Below are 17,876 nucleotides of genomic sequence, written 5' to 3'. Positions count from 1 at the left end.
GATTATCATTATGACGCCTTCAAGAACAACCATTAACTTTCTGTGACCTTTGCATTGCCAGGAAGTGCATGCATCAAGCAGTGTTATCCCATTCCTGGGCCCCACTGAGCCTGAGCCTGGGTGAAGCTTAGGAAGGACTGAGGGCTGTGCAAGGCTGAGAGTTGGAATAAGGCTTTGCAAGGAGATGACACAAAGAGAGAGAAGAAGAGGCTTGACTCTTGCTCATACTACTTGGAAATAAAAGATGATATTTTTCATGAAGGTTTATGTAAAATGAAATGGATGGACCAAAAAGCTACAGTACATTCTTTATAATCAAAGAGTTGCATCACCTGGGCCATATCACAAAGTACTATTTTCAATCCTGCCTTATGACATTAATGCATTTTCTAGAATGGAACTGGCCAATAGAACTTTCTGAGATGATGGGAATGTTCTATGTCTGTACTGTCCAAGGTAGTAGCCACTAGCCCCACATGGCTAATGAGCACTTGAAATGTGCCACTGAGCAACTGAATTCTTAATTAATCATAATTAACTTACACTTAAATAGCCGCATATGACTAGTGGCTATCATAGTAACTAGCACATTTCTAGAAATTGGATAATTCAAATTCCCTATCTAGCATCTGGAAATTGAAGACATTGAATTAAGGGCTATAACTTGTTTTAAAAATTAAGGCTTCCAGGGCTTCCCTGGTGGCCCAGTGGTTGAGAATCCGCCTGCCAATGCAGGGGACACGGGTTCGAGCCCTGGTCCGGTAAGATCCCACATGCCATGGAGCAACTAAGCCCGTGCACCACAACTACTGAGCCTGCGCTCTAGAGCCCGTGAGCCACAACTACTGAAGCCCACGCGCCTAGAGCCTGTACTCCACAACGAGAGACGCCACCGCAATGGGAAGCCCGTGCACCGCAATGAAGAGTAGCCCCCGCTCGCCGCAACTAGAGAAAGCCCATGTGCAGCAAGGAAGGCCCAACACAGCCAAAAATAAACAAATAAAATAAATAAATTTATTGTAAAAAAATTAAGGCTTCCAGTTGCATCAAGAAAAGAGCAACTTGACGGAGAAAATAACTCTATGACTAGAATTTTTTGTGAAAGGACAGAGAAAGCTGGTGATCAAAGGAGATGCCTGGCACCAGGCTAAGGCCTAAATTCAGAGAAACCTCTTGGGAAAACGATTTCAAAATCAACCGCAGTAGGAACACAGTTTTGAGAGCAATCTAAGAGCCACAGATGTTCAGTTATCTGCACCTATGTGCTAAGCTTAACATCAGGAGACACTCTGAAGATAAATACTTGAATTGAAAACAATAGTAATGTAGCTAAATCCAGGTTCTCATTTGTTCAGAATTCTGTTCAGCCTCTTATCAGAATCAGTGTTAATAATCAGAAATATTTTCATTTGTGCACATGCCAGCGCCTGGATTCCCAATGTACAGTTATCTGTGAGGTCATTTTTACTCTCCTTTTCACAAGTATGACAAGTGAATACCATAAGAAATAGACAGTGTTTACTCATTCACACATAAATAGTCATTTGATAATAACAATAATGACAGCATCGGATTGAGTGCTCATTATGTGTCAGGCAGGGTCTGAGGTCTTGACACTTGTTCATTCACTTGGGAGGTAGTACAGCATTCAACAAATATAGGTCGCTATTGCTACATAGTACTTTCACTCCAAGAGGTACTACTTTAAATTGTGGTGAAAATTTAGAGAGTAACTAGTTTTCATCCACATGGAGCTGTAACTGAGAATACAGCAGAGCAGATGCTGTTTTTTTTGGAATGGAGAGATCTCTACCGATCTTGGTTCTGACACTTAGCAGCACACAGACCTGAAAGGGGGTCAACCATACGGAAGGAATACATTCAGTGGCAGAAAAGAGGCTGGAAAAAAGTTAGTAATTCTGACTAGTTTGTCAGGGACCTTCTGGGACCAGGCACGCATGGTTGCCAGTTAGGGAAGCATTGAACAAACCAGATGGGGGCCAACAGAGGGGTCTTTAGCAGGTCCAGAGTGACATACCTTCCCTCCGGCCTTTAGAGTATCCAGCAGACATATATTGTCACACACCTTGAGTATGGGATAAATTTGACTCCATATTATTTATTATCAGTTCTTTTTATTTTATAAAAACTTAGATTTGCATTAAAGCCTGTATTAGGCAAAAGTTGCTTTTATGTTTTAAGGTGAAGATTAAAATACTTCCTACCACTAAATAGCTGTAGTGGACTCCTGAACTATTTACTTTTTAATCATTACTCTTGCAATTTCAAAAACATCTCTCTCTCTCTCTCTTTCACACACACACACACACACACACACACACACACACACCCCTCTCCCCCAACCCAACCCTCTTTCTGTCCCCCTCCCTCTCAATATGAATTTCCAGTGCCTTGGCTCCACTTGATTACAAAGGAATAGTGCTAACCCTATGAGAATGCTATGAAATTATAGCTTCATACCCTGTATTAGTAGAATTGGAAATCTGTTTTGCTGCCATGTAACCTTATCCTTCACATTCTCCATCTGGTCTGGTAGTTAAAACAAATGGATTCTCAAAGGCACCAACAGATAAGGATAAAATTACACATGCAGACAGGGTCTCCTGAGGTTATGAGGGTGTTAATGTTAAAATGGGCGAGAAGGTCTGTTTCTTAGTTAGTTTCCCCATTCTTCGAGCTAGTGTTCTGATGGATCAGAATATAATTATTCTCTTTCTTTTTCTCAACAGGGAAACTACGTGTCTGCAAGAGCTTATTATGAGAGAGCCTTACAGCTCGTTCCAGACAGCAAACTGCTGCAGGAAAATCTTGCCAAATTGGATCGTCTAGAAAAAAGATTACAAGAAGTTCGAGAAAAGGATCAAACGTAGCAGCATTTGACCAAGTCTCCAAGGGACAGTACTGGTGCCTTTGGAAGAGGAAGAACTGACAGACGGAAGCCTTGCTTTCACATCAGTTGGGGCACAACCGATGAAGTTTTCCTCTTACTCGAGTTCAGGGTGGCACATTTTGGGACACCTGCTGGTAACCCTGTGCTGGGGACTTGCATTTCCATGAAAGAAGACAAAAAGAGCAAGGAAGGGCTAGAAGGCCTGAAGGAAGGAAAACAGCAACTACACATTTTACAGATTTTTGTTTGCTTTAATTCCAGATTTCCTTTCATATGTTTGTCTGCTTTTCCAACCTGGAAATCTAAGTCCATTTCTTAGTGTAGATATTTGTGTCTCAGAAATAGAGGCTTGAAATGCTATGAATGCATGGCATCTCTTCTTTATGAGAGGAGATATTTCAGAGAGGATAAATCCTCTGGGATAAACCATTTGGGAAATTCTACCAAGAGGTAACTCATTTAATTCTCCAGAACCAGAAATGAGTATCTAACAGTTTTTGTAAAACCTTCTGGAATATATGGGGAAAGGGGCTATTGTAAGATAAAGCTAAGTAAGGTTTGTCTAATATCCTTCTGAGGATAGTGCTAGAGCCCTATTGAGAAGTAAATTAAATTCCACTCTGATACAAGCTGTTTCCCCATTGCCTAATATGTCGAAAAGGAAGCTTCTGGAATTGTGTATGAGTATTCTTATTCCTAGGGAAAAATCAAGGGTCTTGCTACCCCTGACTCTTCATGGAAATGTTTTAAATTAATTTTATTACAGGTATTACTAGAGTAGTGGTTCTGCTCTAAGATTTCATAAGTGCTTTTAAAACTCATAAATGTTTCTGCCTCCAGATATATTGTTATTTTGGTGGAGAAAAAAATAGTATATTCTACATGAGAAATATTAAAGATATTAATTGAGAGAAATGTTCTACTTTATTATCTTAACATTCAGACGTTCTGAGATTATTTTTTGAAAATATATTTAACCACTGAGGAATCTTTATGGTATATTACAGAAATCTTCATAGACTCTAAATAGATGGACAGCTCTATTGATTTGTCTTCCTAGGCTTAATCAGAATTCTGTGCTTAGAACATGAATGATAGAACCTGCAGTTCCTGGTTCTGTATTTGTAATTTTGGAGATTTCATGGAGAATGCTCAAAAAATCTAGGAAAAAAAGTCTAAATTCATAATTTTAAAATATATATTTATAGTTAAAAGATAGGGATGGCAAAGTTGAATTTACAATTTGACATTTGTCTTTTAGTGTTATTTATTTCATAACTTATAAAATATTTAATATATACACACTTTTTTTCCCTGTACATAGTGGTTTTAATAGCAGTTTTCACAACTGATCATACAAAAATTATAAATCTAAATTACAAGGTAGTTAAGTTTTAACAGCCCCTAAAAATATTTGTCTTGACTATTCACTTGCTAAAGCTAAAGAAATTAGGAATCAGCCTTCAGTGTTTGGGAGGTAATATATTTTGAAATTGAAGAAATTGGAATACTGATTCTCATTTGGTTTTCATCATAAACTTAAAAAAAAACAAACCCACTCTGGTCAGTGCTGTTCCTGGTGCTAAGCCAGGTGTCATACACATGTAGGAGCCTAAAGGCACACGTATGTCACATGCTCAGGCCAGAGCAAGAAGCCTTCTGCTTCTTTTCAACCCCAGTATCAGAGACCACTGCCTCTCTATGTTGTTATTATGATTTTTTTGTCAAGGTAAATCTAGATAAAAGGAGGAAAAACTTCTTTGGAAAGGGATGATGCCAGGAATATTTTAAATGCAAAGGATTACAGAATTTGAATTAGCAAATTCTGTTTGTGTGTATTCTGTTTGTGTATATCAATAATCCAATAATGTATATATTACCACTCTGATCTCCTGTTTCTAATAGTCTTTTAATGTTATATATCATAAATGTATCCAAAATTTCATTTAAAATATTTTTATTCCCTCCCAAATTATACTTCTGTAGTCCTAAGGTCAAGAAATGTACTACAGTATTTATTGTAAAATAACTACTCCATCCCCAAAATGAGAAACATGAAGCCCTAGCTAAAAACAATATCTAGGACTTTAATTACAACTTTTTAGTTTTAGTGTAACAAAAACTCATACTTAGAAAGTTAATGAAAAAGATAGAGCCCCAAATTTTGAAAAGCAATTACGCCTTACTTGAAGGGCTGCTAAAGACAGGCGAGTACATGTGTTGGAATAATTGAAATGGCTATTACAGCCTAAAAGTTTCTGAGAGAAAATGGTCACTGGCCTTCAAGAGACTTTTCCTGCCTTCTTTTGGGTGCTTTTCTCTTTCTCTGTTCTCTGTCTCTCTCTTTCTCTCTCCCCCTCTCTCTCCTGCCCTCTCTCCCTCGCCCCTTCTCTCTCTCTCCCCCTCCCTCTCTCCGTCTTTCTCACTCTGTCACTCTGTCTCGTTCTTTCTGCACACACTGGCATCTCTTTGAACACTAAAAATAAGCCTGTTTGTTGGACCAGATATTTCTGTCCTGAGTTAATACTTTCACTTAGATGTGGCCAATGAAATACTTTTCATAGTTGAGTGGTGCCTATAAGAAAATAAATCACATATTATTTTTCAGAGATATTAAGTGTATTTTATAACTATTTTTATTTGTTCTTGTAACATGAAATAATATGTGGAGTTCATCCTTATCAAAATAAAAATGGAGAGCCCTGGCTGCTCATGGAAATGCATCCAGGTTTCCTTAACAAAAGCATGCTTGGCTGTGAGTTGATAGCCCCTTTCTGAGATGGAATTGCAAAGCCAGCTTCGTGGACATGCAGTCTCTGTAGACCCTCAGAGTCCTGCGTCCAGAAGCACCTTGTGTTTGGTTGAATTCTCTGCTTGAAGTTCTCAGTAATTTTTGAATAATTCCATTTTGCACTGGGTCTTGAGTAGGAGGGAAGGTGGCTGAGGACAGGACAGGAGTTGCTTCAGTTTTGCTGAACACTTGATCTAATGAGCAGAGTTTCGTTTGTGACTGTTACCCTGTGCAGCATTGTCTGTTTTGTCTCAGCTACACTTAGAGTTCCTTGTGTACATGTATTCCCCTCCTACTGCCAGTCTGTCTAACCTGTCCTTCTGTCTGACCAGAACCAGTTCTCCTTGCCTTCAAATTCTCCAATAAGTGTCAGTCCTTTCACATGTCCTTCGACATAGGAGCCACGAGAATGCCTTTACAAGTTTATGTTAACCTTAAGAATTATTCAGGATTTTAAAAACTGATTCAGATGTTTTCAACCTGTTAACGGCATTCGTAAAACATGGTTCAGTGATGTAACGTAAGTGGACTAAACCAAAGATTTAAATACCTTAGAGGAAAAGAAATTTTATTTTAGGGAATCCTGAGATATATCTTTTAGGCCTGTTTATTTTGCAGCCCATCAAAAAACAAAGAGGATTATCAGCGCTTTGATTCCAACTTCCCAGTACTTCACAGCCCCCAGCGTACGAGTCTGACGTGCCTAACACGTGGTACCTCGGTTTGGTGCAGGGTTTTGCAGTGGTTGTGCAACTGCGCTTCAACAGGACTAAGTGAGAAAATCCAAACCTTTCCATGCAAGGTTTTGTATCGCCTCTATTAAACATTCCAGGCCTCCCGGATTGAAGAGCGGCGTTCAGCTGGTAGCTGAGATCTCTCCCCTCACACACAGGTGCTCTCGGCCCTCGTGGATTTGAGGATCACCTGCGTGCCCACCTTTAGGAATCCCTGGACCCTGGCCACCCAGGTTATGATTCTAATGTGGCTGGAGAACCACTGCAGGCTAATGACTTTAATAAGAGTTTATGACTTTTACAAGGAGATGTTTATAATTTTTTAGAATTTTCACTTTTAAATTTAGACTAAAATGAGCCAAAGAATTCAAAAGAATGACTTAACGGCACAATTGGTTGGTTGAGGCTGCCATTCCAAGATTGACAAACAAGTGTGCTGGCTGAGGTGGTTTCCCATTTGTGGCAACTGGACTATAATTTGACCTAATATTTACAGAATTCTTGGTTCTCAGATGGAGAGGGATTGCCTTGCCATTTGCACGTACCAGACGAGGTGCCCAGTATATAAAACTCATATTGTTTATGACTCATAGAAGGGCCCATGACATACAGCCATGTTCTCTATGTCTCCCTCTTTCTTTAGGTTATACACATCAGCTTTTGTTAATTATTTCTTAATTGTACTCATTAGAATCAGGTTTTTTTTTTTGTAAAAAAACTTTTTCTCTGATTTGTGATGGATTTGCACCTTAGATCAATAAATCCATAGGATATTAGTAATAACACTCAAAGCAAATGTAGTTATAGGTGTTTTGTTTATTTTAATTTTTTTCCTGGTTTCCGAATCACATTTACTTTGATTAAGTTGTATGTTGGTATCTCCCAATAATAGCAAAACTTAACTATCTAAATGGCATCTTTTGGCATTTTAAAAGTAAATACCTGTCAAATCTTGTAATTAGGCTGTAATTGAATAGGATAAAAACTTACAATGCCAAAAGTTATGGAGAAATATAACTGTTTATGATTATTCTTGAAGTTTTCAATGTGAAAAATATGTTGAACAGTTCTTCCAAAAATAGCATTCCCTTATTTTTGTTTTTTAGTAGTCATATAACTTAAAGAAATAATAACTTCAATCAAAGCTATGGTTTACTGTCAGTAAAATAAAATGTCACAACAGAATCAATATCTATCAATAGGCTCATATAAAAACGTTCCATTTTTATCACCAAGGATGCTTTCCATTAAAACCTTTAGGACATATAACTTGTAAGATTAGCACCCATCACAATATGCAATCATTATTAGTTTGTAAGTTTAGATCAGCATTTACCACAAACTGAAAAGAGGTGTCTATGTCCAGAAATCCAGAAGTTTTTTCCCATTCTCAGTGGTGCACATGGTGCATATTTGTATCACTTTAGACTTTTCCAATGTGCATAATGTCCTTTTGGGGTTGTCTTGCTGGTCCATAGGAGGGGAGACCCAGTCCAAGAATCAGGAGATCTGCATTCTAGTCCTGCTCTGCCACCGAGGAGCCGCCTCACCTGGGACAAGTTACCAAGTGTCTCAGTCATGTTTATTGCCCGTTAAAGGAGTGGTTAGTTGTATGGACCTTTCAAGCTCTGTGAGTGCCCTGAATCCAAATGGAAAGCCCTCTGCCTCTGAAGAGATAACTGATAAGTGTTGCCTTTCGTTTTAGAAATTCTTAATCATTGCAGCCAAACACATACACAAACAACCCTAAAAGTGACTGAACTGCCCAAGTGCTTTAATATGGCAGAGGTAACTACTCTTATTTTGCAGTCTGTACACATAAAAATTAGCGATTTTTTTATGTTTCTAAGGAAAAAAGATTTTAAAAAATTTCCTCCAAAGGAACTAAAATATCTGTAGAAGCCATGGCTTGCTTTTACAATGTGAAAATCATTTGACTTGCTGTGACTCACCCATCCCTCCTTTCGTCAGAGGAAAATACTTTCATCATGTTCTTGATCAGTTGTATATAAATGTACATTTTTGTTACTTTTGCTGTGCTAGTTACAAATATATCTCCCATAAAGTATTTCTCCCATTTAAGTCTGATTATGTACACTTTGCCTAGATCTTTCCAAAATAAAATTTATGTAAATGTCTATTTTATATAAAATATGATGAAAATAATTATGTCTTGTTTCAATCTCTCAAGTGCTCCGTGATTAGTACCCACTGAAATCCATGTCACCAGTAGGTGCCTGCTTTAAAAATAAAAATGAGTATCCTTCTTCCTTTCCCCATTCATTCATTCATTCATTGCATTGTTCTGTGTGCTTTGTGTCTGCTCTCTTTTTCATATCTCACAACCACTGTTTCAGTGCTTACCCATTCCAGATCTTCTCCCCTCACCTTACTGAGGAGATGCCTTCACCTCTTTCTTTATGGAGTAAATACAAGGTAGAAAACCCTCAATATCCTGCACTGTCGTCTATAAATTTAACCTGCACCCAATTCTCCCCTCTCTCCTGTTGCTACAATGGAAGAAGAGGGCCCTCGGCCCTGGATAATCACATCTTGCAGAAATTCATTCCATCCTTTAATCTCTTTCTTCTTCTTCCTTAACTTCTTCCTTTTTCTGGCTCTTATCAATTTTGTTCTATTTTAAAAACACAGATACAGGTAGCCACCATCAAGATCACTGGAAAAAAATCCTTCCTTTATTCCTTTTCATCTCTGGCTGCTACTGCATCTCTTTATGTCCTTCATAGCCAGACTATTTTAAATAAATTGTCTTCACTCATTCTTTCTACTTACATCCTTCACATTTTCTCTGCAACCTAGTGAAATCTGTCTCTGCAACAAATATTCAAATAAAGTTGCTGTTTCTAACGTCACTAATGATCACTTTAGTGCTGATTCCTAGGTCTTGTGGGACTTGGGAGAGCGTTCGAGAGTTTAGACCAGTGGTTTAGCAGGAATGGATAAACATACTTTTTAAACAAAATATTATTTACCCCATGACTTGCTCATTGTTCATGGGTTAGTCTCCTAACACTCCTAATTTTACAACTGTGCTTAGAGCTGGGGCCTCCATCAAGAGTCTTGGAAGGCCTCCAATAGCAGATCATTATTTTGCTGCCCTAATGAAGATATATGTTCAAATTCAAGGCAGATTTCCCAATCCAATTTGGGATAGTCCAGCCCACTCTGCTTGACATCCTTTCCTTTTCTGAAGTTTTTTGGTTTGTTTTATTTTTAAATAAGAGAACCCTTCCATTTGGACCCTTCAACATCACCACAAACCCAACATATTTAAACCATCATCTTACTAGCAAATTTAAATCTAAAACTAATGACCTGGCTTTTGTTATGTATGCAATTCATATTGAATGGCTCTTTTTCTGCTTAATGGAAAGGCATTATTTTGTCAAGCCAGAAAGGGATCAACCTTCTGTATAGAAGGACAAGGTCTCACTTGAGGCTGTGAGTTTGAACTCTGGAAATGAAGGGAGCTGTGATGTAACAGGAAATGAGACAGTACCCAACCCCATGGAGACTCCCAGGTGTGAAACAAACCACTGAAGATCCTGCAAAGCTGTGTGTGTACCATGTGCACAAGACTGCAAGGGGACAGGGTCTGTAAGCTTCATGAGGTTAGCCATGAACTTGAACATCGTGGGTCCAACGTACACAGCACATGTTCATTTTTTCTTTCCTTCTATTTTATTTTGTAACAGCTTTGTAGTGGCTTTAATCTGACCTCTCTTGCTAAGAAGAAAGAGAGGAGTTTGGGTCCATTTGGAGGGTCTGAGCTTTTATTGGAGAGTAGTGTGCCCCTGGGGCCATAGATGGTTATGGTAATAATCGTGAGGTCACTACAGTGAAAGCAAAACTCGGAGATGAGAGTGGTGAGGGCCATGGGTCAGACAGCCTCTACCTGGAGAGTTCTTTTACAGCACTCAGGTGTAGCAGTGTATTTTCAGAAAAGAGCTGCTTACCTTACCAAGTCCCCTCCTGGTGTCCCCTAGACACCAAAGCTTGAAACCCAGGAGTCATCTACTCAGTCAAACTGCCATCCAAGTTGTGACTATTTTAAATAAATACTTAAAATGGTGCTACTCTCAAGAACAATTCAGTCCAACAGAAGTATCTGTTGATGATGGCAGTGTTCCATATCTGTGCTGTCCAATATGGTAGCCACTAGGCACAGGTGGCTATTGAGCACTAGAAATGTAGTTAGTGCGACTGTGGAACGAAATTTTTTATTTTAGTTAATATTAATTTTAATAACCATACATGGCTAATATCCACTCTGTTGGACAGTGCAACTTTAGAGCTTTTCAGTGTTGTAAGACTCGGGACATAAAAATCACGGAAACCCCTTTTAGCTTCATAAGACAAGAAGGCTTGAGATGGTGTGTTTCAAGTTTGGGTGCCAATCACATTCTCTAAGCTTTTTGCCAGAAGGTTCCCAATTCACCTTCTGCCCCCCTCTGACTGTCAGCTGCCTGTTCCTGGACCTGCATTCCCTCCACCTCGACTGTCTCTGTGTTCCTGTCCTTCTGTCTACCACCTGCCTGTCTCCCTAATTTGTTTACCCTCCTACCTCAAGGAGCTTTTATTTCTATTTTATACAAAAGTGAGATAACTGGGGCTGGGGGACTGGTGTCTAGGTTAGTTAATATATATAAAATGTTCGCTTAGCCTTGCCCTCATTTTTTGATAATATAGTTAATATATATAAAATGTTAATATATATAAATATATATATTTTAGTTAATACATATAAAATGTTCGCTTAGCCTTGCCCTCATTTTTTGATAAATTATAAATCAGTTACAAATTCTGGCTTTATTTCTTTCCCAATCTCAAGCTAACTTGTTACAAATTACTTATTAGAAAATAATTATTGAAAAAATGCTGACATGATAATCCTGATAGTGAATTCATTTAAATAATCTTAAATGCTGGACCCTGCAGTTTTGGTCCATTCCACTGAAGTTGATGATAACACTGCCACTCAGAAAAGGAACGGGGCAGAAACCTGATCTTTCACATCCAGTCCCTTTGAAAACTTGGGAGTGTCAGGGTCTTCAACAAGCTTCTTAGAAGCAGGGTGGTACCTTTAAATCCTCAAGTTTTCCTGAGTCCTCCTCCTTTCAGAGGTCAGCCTGCCTGTGTCTTGCATGGGTGCCCAGCTTCCTTGACCCTGGGCTTGGGCCACACTCCCCGGTTGGGGACAGAACTCACCTGCGCTGAGCGTTCTAGCCACCGATCCCCTTGCTCCCGCGTCTGGCCCAGGCTCACCCTCGAGGTCACCTCGCTCCCGTCTCCGGGATGGCGGGGGCGCTATGACACCTGGGCGGCCCGAGAGCGGCCAAGGCTCGGCTGGTCCTGAGGAGGGAAAGCTGTGCGCCCGGCGGCGCGGCAGGTGCGGCCCCTTGGCGCCGCGGGAGGGGGTGAAGAGCGCAGGCGCTTCCGGGAGCGCGAGCCCTGCGGCCGGAGCGCCTCTCCTCGCCGGGTCTGCACCGCCGGCGTCTGAGGAAGACCGACGGGGCCCCGCCCGCGGGCGCCATGCGGACGCCGCCTGGGGCTGCTTCGCTGCGGCTCCTGCTGCTGCCGCTGCTGCTGCTGCCCGCGGTCCGCCCCTGGCCCTGGCGGAGCAGAGGTGAGCCCGGTCCTGGGCGCCGAGGCTGCGGGCGGCTGAGCGCCGGCAAGGGGGCTTCATTCCTCCCCAGGCCAGAAAGGAGAACAGCCAGGGGTTGCCCAAGAAGGGCCTGGGCCGGATTTTCTTCTGCAGTCCTCTGGATTCTGCAGTTCAAGTTTTTAGGCACATCTGCTAATCATGCTTGTGCTAAGGATTCTCCTCCAAGGAAAGATAACCAAGTAGAAGTAACTTAAAACCTGATAGTTCTGTTCCGGAGTAGCATATGTTCTCCAGTATCTTTCATTCCACCTAAATTATGTGATGCTCACCGTCCCAGAGAAAGCCCCGAATCCATCACCAGAGGGAGAGGCCCTCATGCAGCGCCCAGGTCTTTTTTATTAAGCTGGCTCAGGCTGTAAAGGGCAGGGGGGGGGTCGCGAGGCAAGTTCTAGGCAACGAGTGGTATCGTGTCAGGGGTATCTTGAGAAAAGAAAGGGGATAGCCTGCAGCTGAGTGACACCAGAACACCTGAGCCAGGCCAGGAAAATCCGAACGTGGAAATCTTGATAAAGTGAACGCTTACATAAGGTACCGTGTGTGTGTGTGTGTGTGATCACACATATGCTCTCCCACGCAGGACTGAAGTGCGGAATTCGTGCAGTTGATTTGAAAAGTACGGAAACTATCTTGGAATCGGGGTTCTTCTCTAGAATTAGTTGGGGAAATTCAACAGTTGGTGGACACCCGTGGCAGGTGGGTATGACAAAGACATTGATTTCTTAATGAGAAAACGGTGAATTATTTCCTTTGTTTCAAATACCATAACTCCAGGTTAACATGTAATTTTTCTCTGGGCCCCACTTGACCTCACTGTCAAAGAGTTTACTTCATAGGAAATCTCTTCCTAACCAATTTATATCAGTGTCTTAATGTGACATCATATTAGAAGAGTTGGTTTCAAATGTTTCTGGAGGAGATGACATCTGTGTGGAGATGTATATTAGTTGTGTTCATAACTTTTTTCTTGGGCAGGTCTCCCTGAAATTAGGTAGGCAGCACTTCTGTGGAGGAAGCTTGATTCAAGATGATCTGGTGGTTACAGCAACACACTGCCTGGCTAGCCTCGATGAGTAAGTTGTGGATTTCCATTACTTATCAAACCTTGATCCATGGCAATAGGACTGGGAGATTCGATGCCCTAAATACCATACAAGGGTCAATCTTAGTCCCTTTCTTAATTTTTCCCTCTGGACCACCTACCCACTCACCTTCCTGATTCCCAGAAACTTGTGTGTATCCCAAGATTTCTTGTGCTTCCTGCTCTACTAATCAGAGACCCCAAAGATCCCAGACATCATTTATGATCTGTGGAGTTAGTGGTGGGGTACGGGTGATGGTTACTTATTTTAATAAAGTATTAACATCAAATGTTAAATGAATGCACTAATGTTCTAATAATAATCTGAGTTTCAGTAATTAGGAGGGAAAAATACTGTGGAAATAACAGATACTTGACTAGATTAGAAGAGGGTACTAGTAAAAGGAAAAGAAGGACAGTTCTAGGAACAACCTTTCTATCTTGCTTAAAATGGTAGAGCATATATAGATGGTTTATGTACAAAAGAAGACACAAATATTTTATGCAGAAAGACAATTGATGCTAGAGGAAAGGGTTCACAGAATGTAAACACTCTGTGATTGAAAACCATGACTTTTTGTAGATACCTATAATTTACAGGGAATTATAACAATTGATAATAATCACTAATAAAGATACGTCTTCTTTTAAGACTTAGAAATGCTTAAAGGTACATTAATCACTTTCATTTAATTACATGAAACCAAGACTGTCTTTCTTGGGGGAGACAACTAGACTTATTGAAAGATTTTTTTTGGTTTTAGGAAACAAATTAAGCATCTGACTGTGACTGCTGGGGAGTATAACCTCTTTCAGAAGGATAAGGAGGAACAGAAAATTCCTGTCTCAGAAATTATTATCCATCCCAAATACAACAGACTTGGATATATGAGTTTTGATATTGCACTGCTATATCTAAAACACAAAGCCAACTTTGGTAAGTAGGGAGTGTTGGAGTACAAAAAAATATAATGGAGAAAACTGTGTTTATTAATTCTCTGCCAGTTAACTTCAATTCCTGTGTATATATCTAGAAATATTTGAATAGCTAAGTTTTGTTCCTTAAAAAATAATTTTGTTTAATCTATAACATATAGAAAACACTGTACCAGCCACGAATTACGTATGCTTAACTTAATCAACATTTTAAGTACTCCAGTGTCTTGACTGGGCAATATTCTAGGCCATCTACCTGTACTCAGCTCTAGCCAAGGAGTGTGGGACATTTGAAAATGTCCTCAGAGACTTCTCCTTTCTGTCACTGTTATGTACTAGATATCTGACACTCTGTCAGCACAAATAATCTAAACATTCTGGTTAAAATATTAAAAATCTACTTCTTTAAAATACAAGAAAGGGAAGTGTTCAGTGGCCAAAAACAATGAAAGAGAACAGATCCAGAGAAGTTAGCCAGGCACTGAAGTCAGTGACTGCCCTTGAGGCATCTAAATGATCTTTAAGAACCTAGAGCCTTAACTGGCCATGCAAGGAGCCTGCATGGAAGTAGGATGGGGGATGGGAAAGTCTGACTGGAGCTTCCCATGGATGTAACCTGGGACTTCCTGAAAGCTGATGCTTTGAAAGATAGGGGAAAAAGGAAAAAACACCACATAAAGTGAAGGAATAAGGAAATTTACATACTTGTACCTTGGCCATGAATGGAGGGCTCTCAGAAGAATCTGTAGCCTGAGCCAGGCTTCATTCAGGTTTGATGCTGGCATTCACATTACCTGTCACCAAAAACTCCAAGCCAAGACTTTAAAGTTGTTCCAGGTGAGTAATTGGGTTTCTGGCAGAAGCAAAGGTAGTAAATTCTCTTTGAAGAGATGAACCTTAAATCTCAGCTTGCATGTATTCCCATAGAGGTTTAATGAATGAGAGCACACAATTAAAAGCATGAAGAGAAAGTTGCCACCAAAGAGAGAGTCCAAAATAACAGCAATCAGAATCAGGTAGATAGCAGATTAGATCAAATATAGAGAAGTAGAAGATCGGAAATAATTATCCAAAGAGACAAAAAAGTGGGACAGAGAAGATAGACTGGAAGAGTATGGTAAACAATCAGTTTGAGCTTTAGAAGGCATACAGATAATGGGAGAGAGAGGCTATAATTTAAGAGAAAGTGAGTGAGGGTTAGTCATAGCTGATGAGACACTAACCTTCAGACTTAAGAAGACTAGTAATTTCAAACTATAATATTAAAAATAATTTTATATCTAGATATGTTGTGCTGAAATTATAGCATCCTAAAGCCCCAGCGTGGATCTCAAAAAATTTAGAGAATACTGTATTCCAACAGAGAAGTGACCATTAGATTTACAGCTAATTTTTTAACAGCAGTAATGAAAGTCAGAAGACGAAAGAACAAGATCATCAAAATACTGAGAGAGAAAAACTGAAACTAGATTTGTATATCAAAAGAAACTATTGATTTTTTTTCTATTCCCCTTTACAGAAAAACTCTATGAAGGGCCATGTTGGCATGTTAATTTCCTCTCCTCAGTTCTCATAATTGCGTGTATTGGTTTGAGATGTCTATTAGACATCCAAGGTAATCACACTTTCACCCCCATCACTCTTCCAAATTTGCCCATGTCACAGTCACCATGTCCATGTTGCTAAATTCAAAGATAAATTCTCCATGCTCAGCTTACTTAATAGGAGTTTTAGCACAGGGAGATCAGCTCGGTGCTTTGTGACCACCTAGAGGGGTGGGGTAGGGAGGGTGGGAGGGAGGGAGACAAAAGAGGGAAGAGATATGGGAACATATGTATATGCATAACTGATTCACTTTGTTATAGAACAGAAACTAACACATCATTGTAAAGCAATTATACTCCAATAAAGATGTTAAAAAAAAAAAAAAAGGATAGGAGTTTTGACAGAGTTGCTCATACTCTCCTGGAAACATTTTCCTCACTTGATTTTTAGGGGTCCCTTGGTTTTCCTTCTACTTCTTCTTACACCCTCTCTTAGTCTTCTCGGATGACTCCTCCTCTTCTTCGTGACTTATTGTTGAGGTGCCCCAGGTATCAGCCCTTGGACCGCTTCTTCTTTTTCTGTGCTCACTCCCTTAGTGATCTCATCCAGGATCAAGGCTTTAAACACCAATTACTTGAAGATAACTCTAGATGTTGTATATCCAGCCCAGGTTTCTGTGTATTATATATGGTACTGGGATTAATAGGGCTCTTATAGCCAACTGCCTAGTGATCTACCTGGATAGCTAATAGACTTCTCAAACTTAATATGTTTAAAATAAAATCCTGATTATCCCCTACATCTAAATCTGCTCTATCCATAGCCTTCCATTTGGATTAATGACAACTCTATCTTCCAGTTGTTTAAGCTAAAAACTTTGCACTCATTCTTCATTCTTCTTTCTCTCACACTATCCATCTACTCCATCAGAAGAATTCTATCGCTTTTGCCTCACCCTCTCCACGCCTAACATCCTGTTCCACGCTACCATCATTTCTTGCCTAGGTTAATCTGAATGGTCTCTTGAATCATCTCCAGCTTCCTCTTTTGCATCCCTAATGTTTATTATTAACCCAGCAGCCAGAATAATCCTTTTTGAAATCTAAGTCAGATTATATTACTCTGCTGAAAACACTTCAGTGGTTCTCCGTTACACTCAGATAGAAATCAGTGTTCTTATCAGCTGACATCACCCTCATCCTAGCCCTGTATCTAACCTCTTTTTTGTTTATTTTTTTACTAAACTTTCTTTTGTTTAATCTGCTCCAGCCATCCTGACCTCCCCACTCTTCCTCAGACATATGTGGCATGATTCCACTGCAGGGACTTTCCATTTTGTTTTTTTCTTCTTCAAATGCTTTCCACCCAGATGACTGCCTGATTCCTTCCCTCAGCTTCTGCTCAGTGAGGCTTGACACGACTACAGTTTTGTTTTTTTTTTTTAAAGCAGTTCTCTTTTTTTTTTTTAAAGATTGATTGATTGATTGATTGATTGATTGCTATGTTGGGTCCCCGTTTCTGTGCGAGGGCTCTCTCTAGTTGCAGCGAGCGGGGGCCACTCTTCATCGCGGTGCGCGGGCCTCTCACTGTCGTGGCCTCTCTTGTTGGGGAGCACAGGCTCCAGACGCGCAGGCTCAGTAGTTGTGGCTCATGGGCCTAGTTGCTCTGCGGCATGTGGGATCTTCCCAGACCAGGGCTCGAACCCGTGTGCCCATCATTAGCAGGCAGATTCTCAACCACTGCGCCACCAGGGAAGCCCCTCGGCCACCATTTTTAAAATTGCATCTCCCATGCTATCTTTCCTAATCCCCAGACTTCTCATCTTTCTTACCCTGTTCTGATTTTTCTGGAAAAATCTGAGCACATATTACCTAACAACTAAATTATTAGATTTACTGTTTGTACTCCCCCCACCTCGAACACACACACACACACACACACACACACACTCACTCACTCACACTTGTATCTAAGTTCTGCCAGGGAAGGATTTCTTTTTTTCTGCTAATTCATTGAGGCCCAGAAGAGTGCTTGGCACATAATAGTGCTCAATTACTCTTGAGTGAAAAACTATCCCTTAAGAACAAGGGCACAACCTAAAATGTTGCTAGTTTGGGGAGGGTCATTGTGGTATGTGTAACGTGTTTTTCCTTATTCTACTTACATTTTTCTAAATTTCTATAAATATGAAATAG

General features: G+C 40.2%; 2 protein-coding genes across 9 annotated transcripts in view; both read left to right on the top strand.

Moving 5' to 3' along the window:
* Window positions 1-8,719, top strand: part of TMTC1 (transmembrane O-mannosyltransferase targeting cadherins 1) — a 265,227-nt gene extending 256,508 nt beyond the window's left edge. For both annotated transcript variants that reach the window (XM_082352064.1, XM_082352063.1), the window contains one exon: window positions 2,751-8,719. In XM_082352064.1, coding sequence (XP_082208190.1) covers window positions 2,751-2,891 — 141 coding nt within the window. In that variant the 3' untranslated portion in view covers window positions 2,892-8,719. The remainder of the gene's footprint in view (window positions 1-2,750) is intronic.
* Window positions 8,720-8,810: 91 nt separating this feature from the next.
* The window catches only part of OVCH1 (ovochymase 1), a 90,719-nt gene continuing 81,653 nt past the window's right edge, over window positions 8,811-17,876 (top strand). For all 7 annotated transcript variants that reach the window (XM_082352050.1, XM_082352047.1, XM_082352049.1 and 4 more), the window contains exons 1-4: window positions 8,811-12,083; window positions 12,700-12,815; window positions 13,095-13,192; window positions 13,965-14,137. In XM_082352050.1, the coding sequence (XP_082208176.1) occupies window positions 11,990-12,083; window positions 12,700-12,815; window positions 13,095-13,192; window positions 13,965-14,137 (481 nt within the window). In that variant the 5' untranslated portion in view covers window positions 8,811-11,989. The remainder of the gene's footprint in view (window positions 12,084-12,699; window positions 12,816-13,094; window positions 13,193-13,964; window positions 14,138-17,876) is intronic.

This window comes from Balaenoptera borealis (assembly GCF_965194805.1).
Source record: "Balaenoptera borealis genome assembly, chromosome: 13".
Lineage (NCBI taxonomy): Eukaryota > Metazoa > Chordata > Mammalia > Artiodactyla > Balaenopteridae > Balaenoptera > Balaenoptera borealis.
The sequence above is the reverse complement of the archived record's forward strand: the minus strand, read 5'-3'. Positions and strand labels throughout refer to the sequence as shown.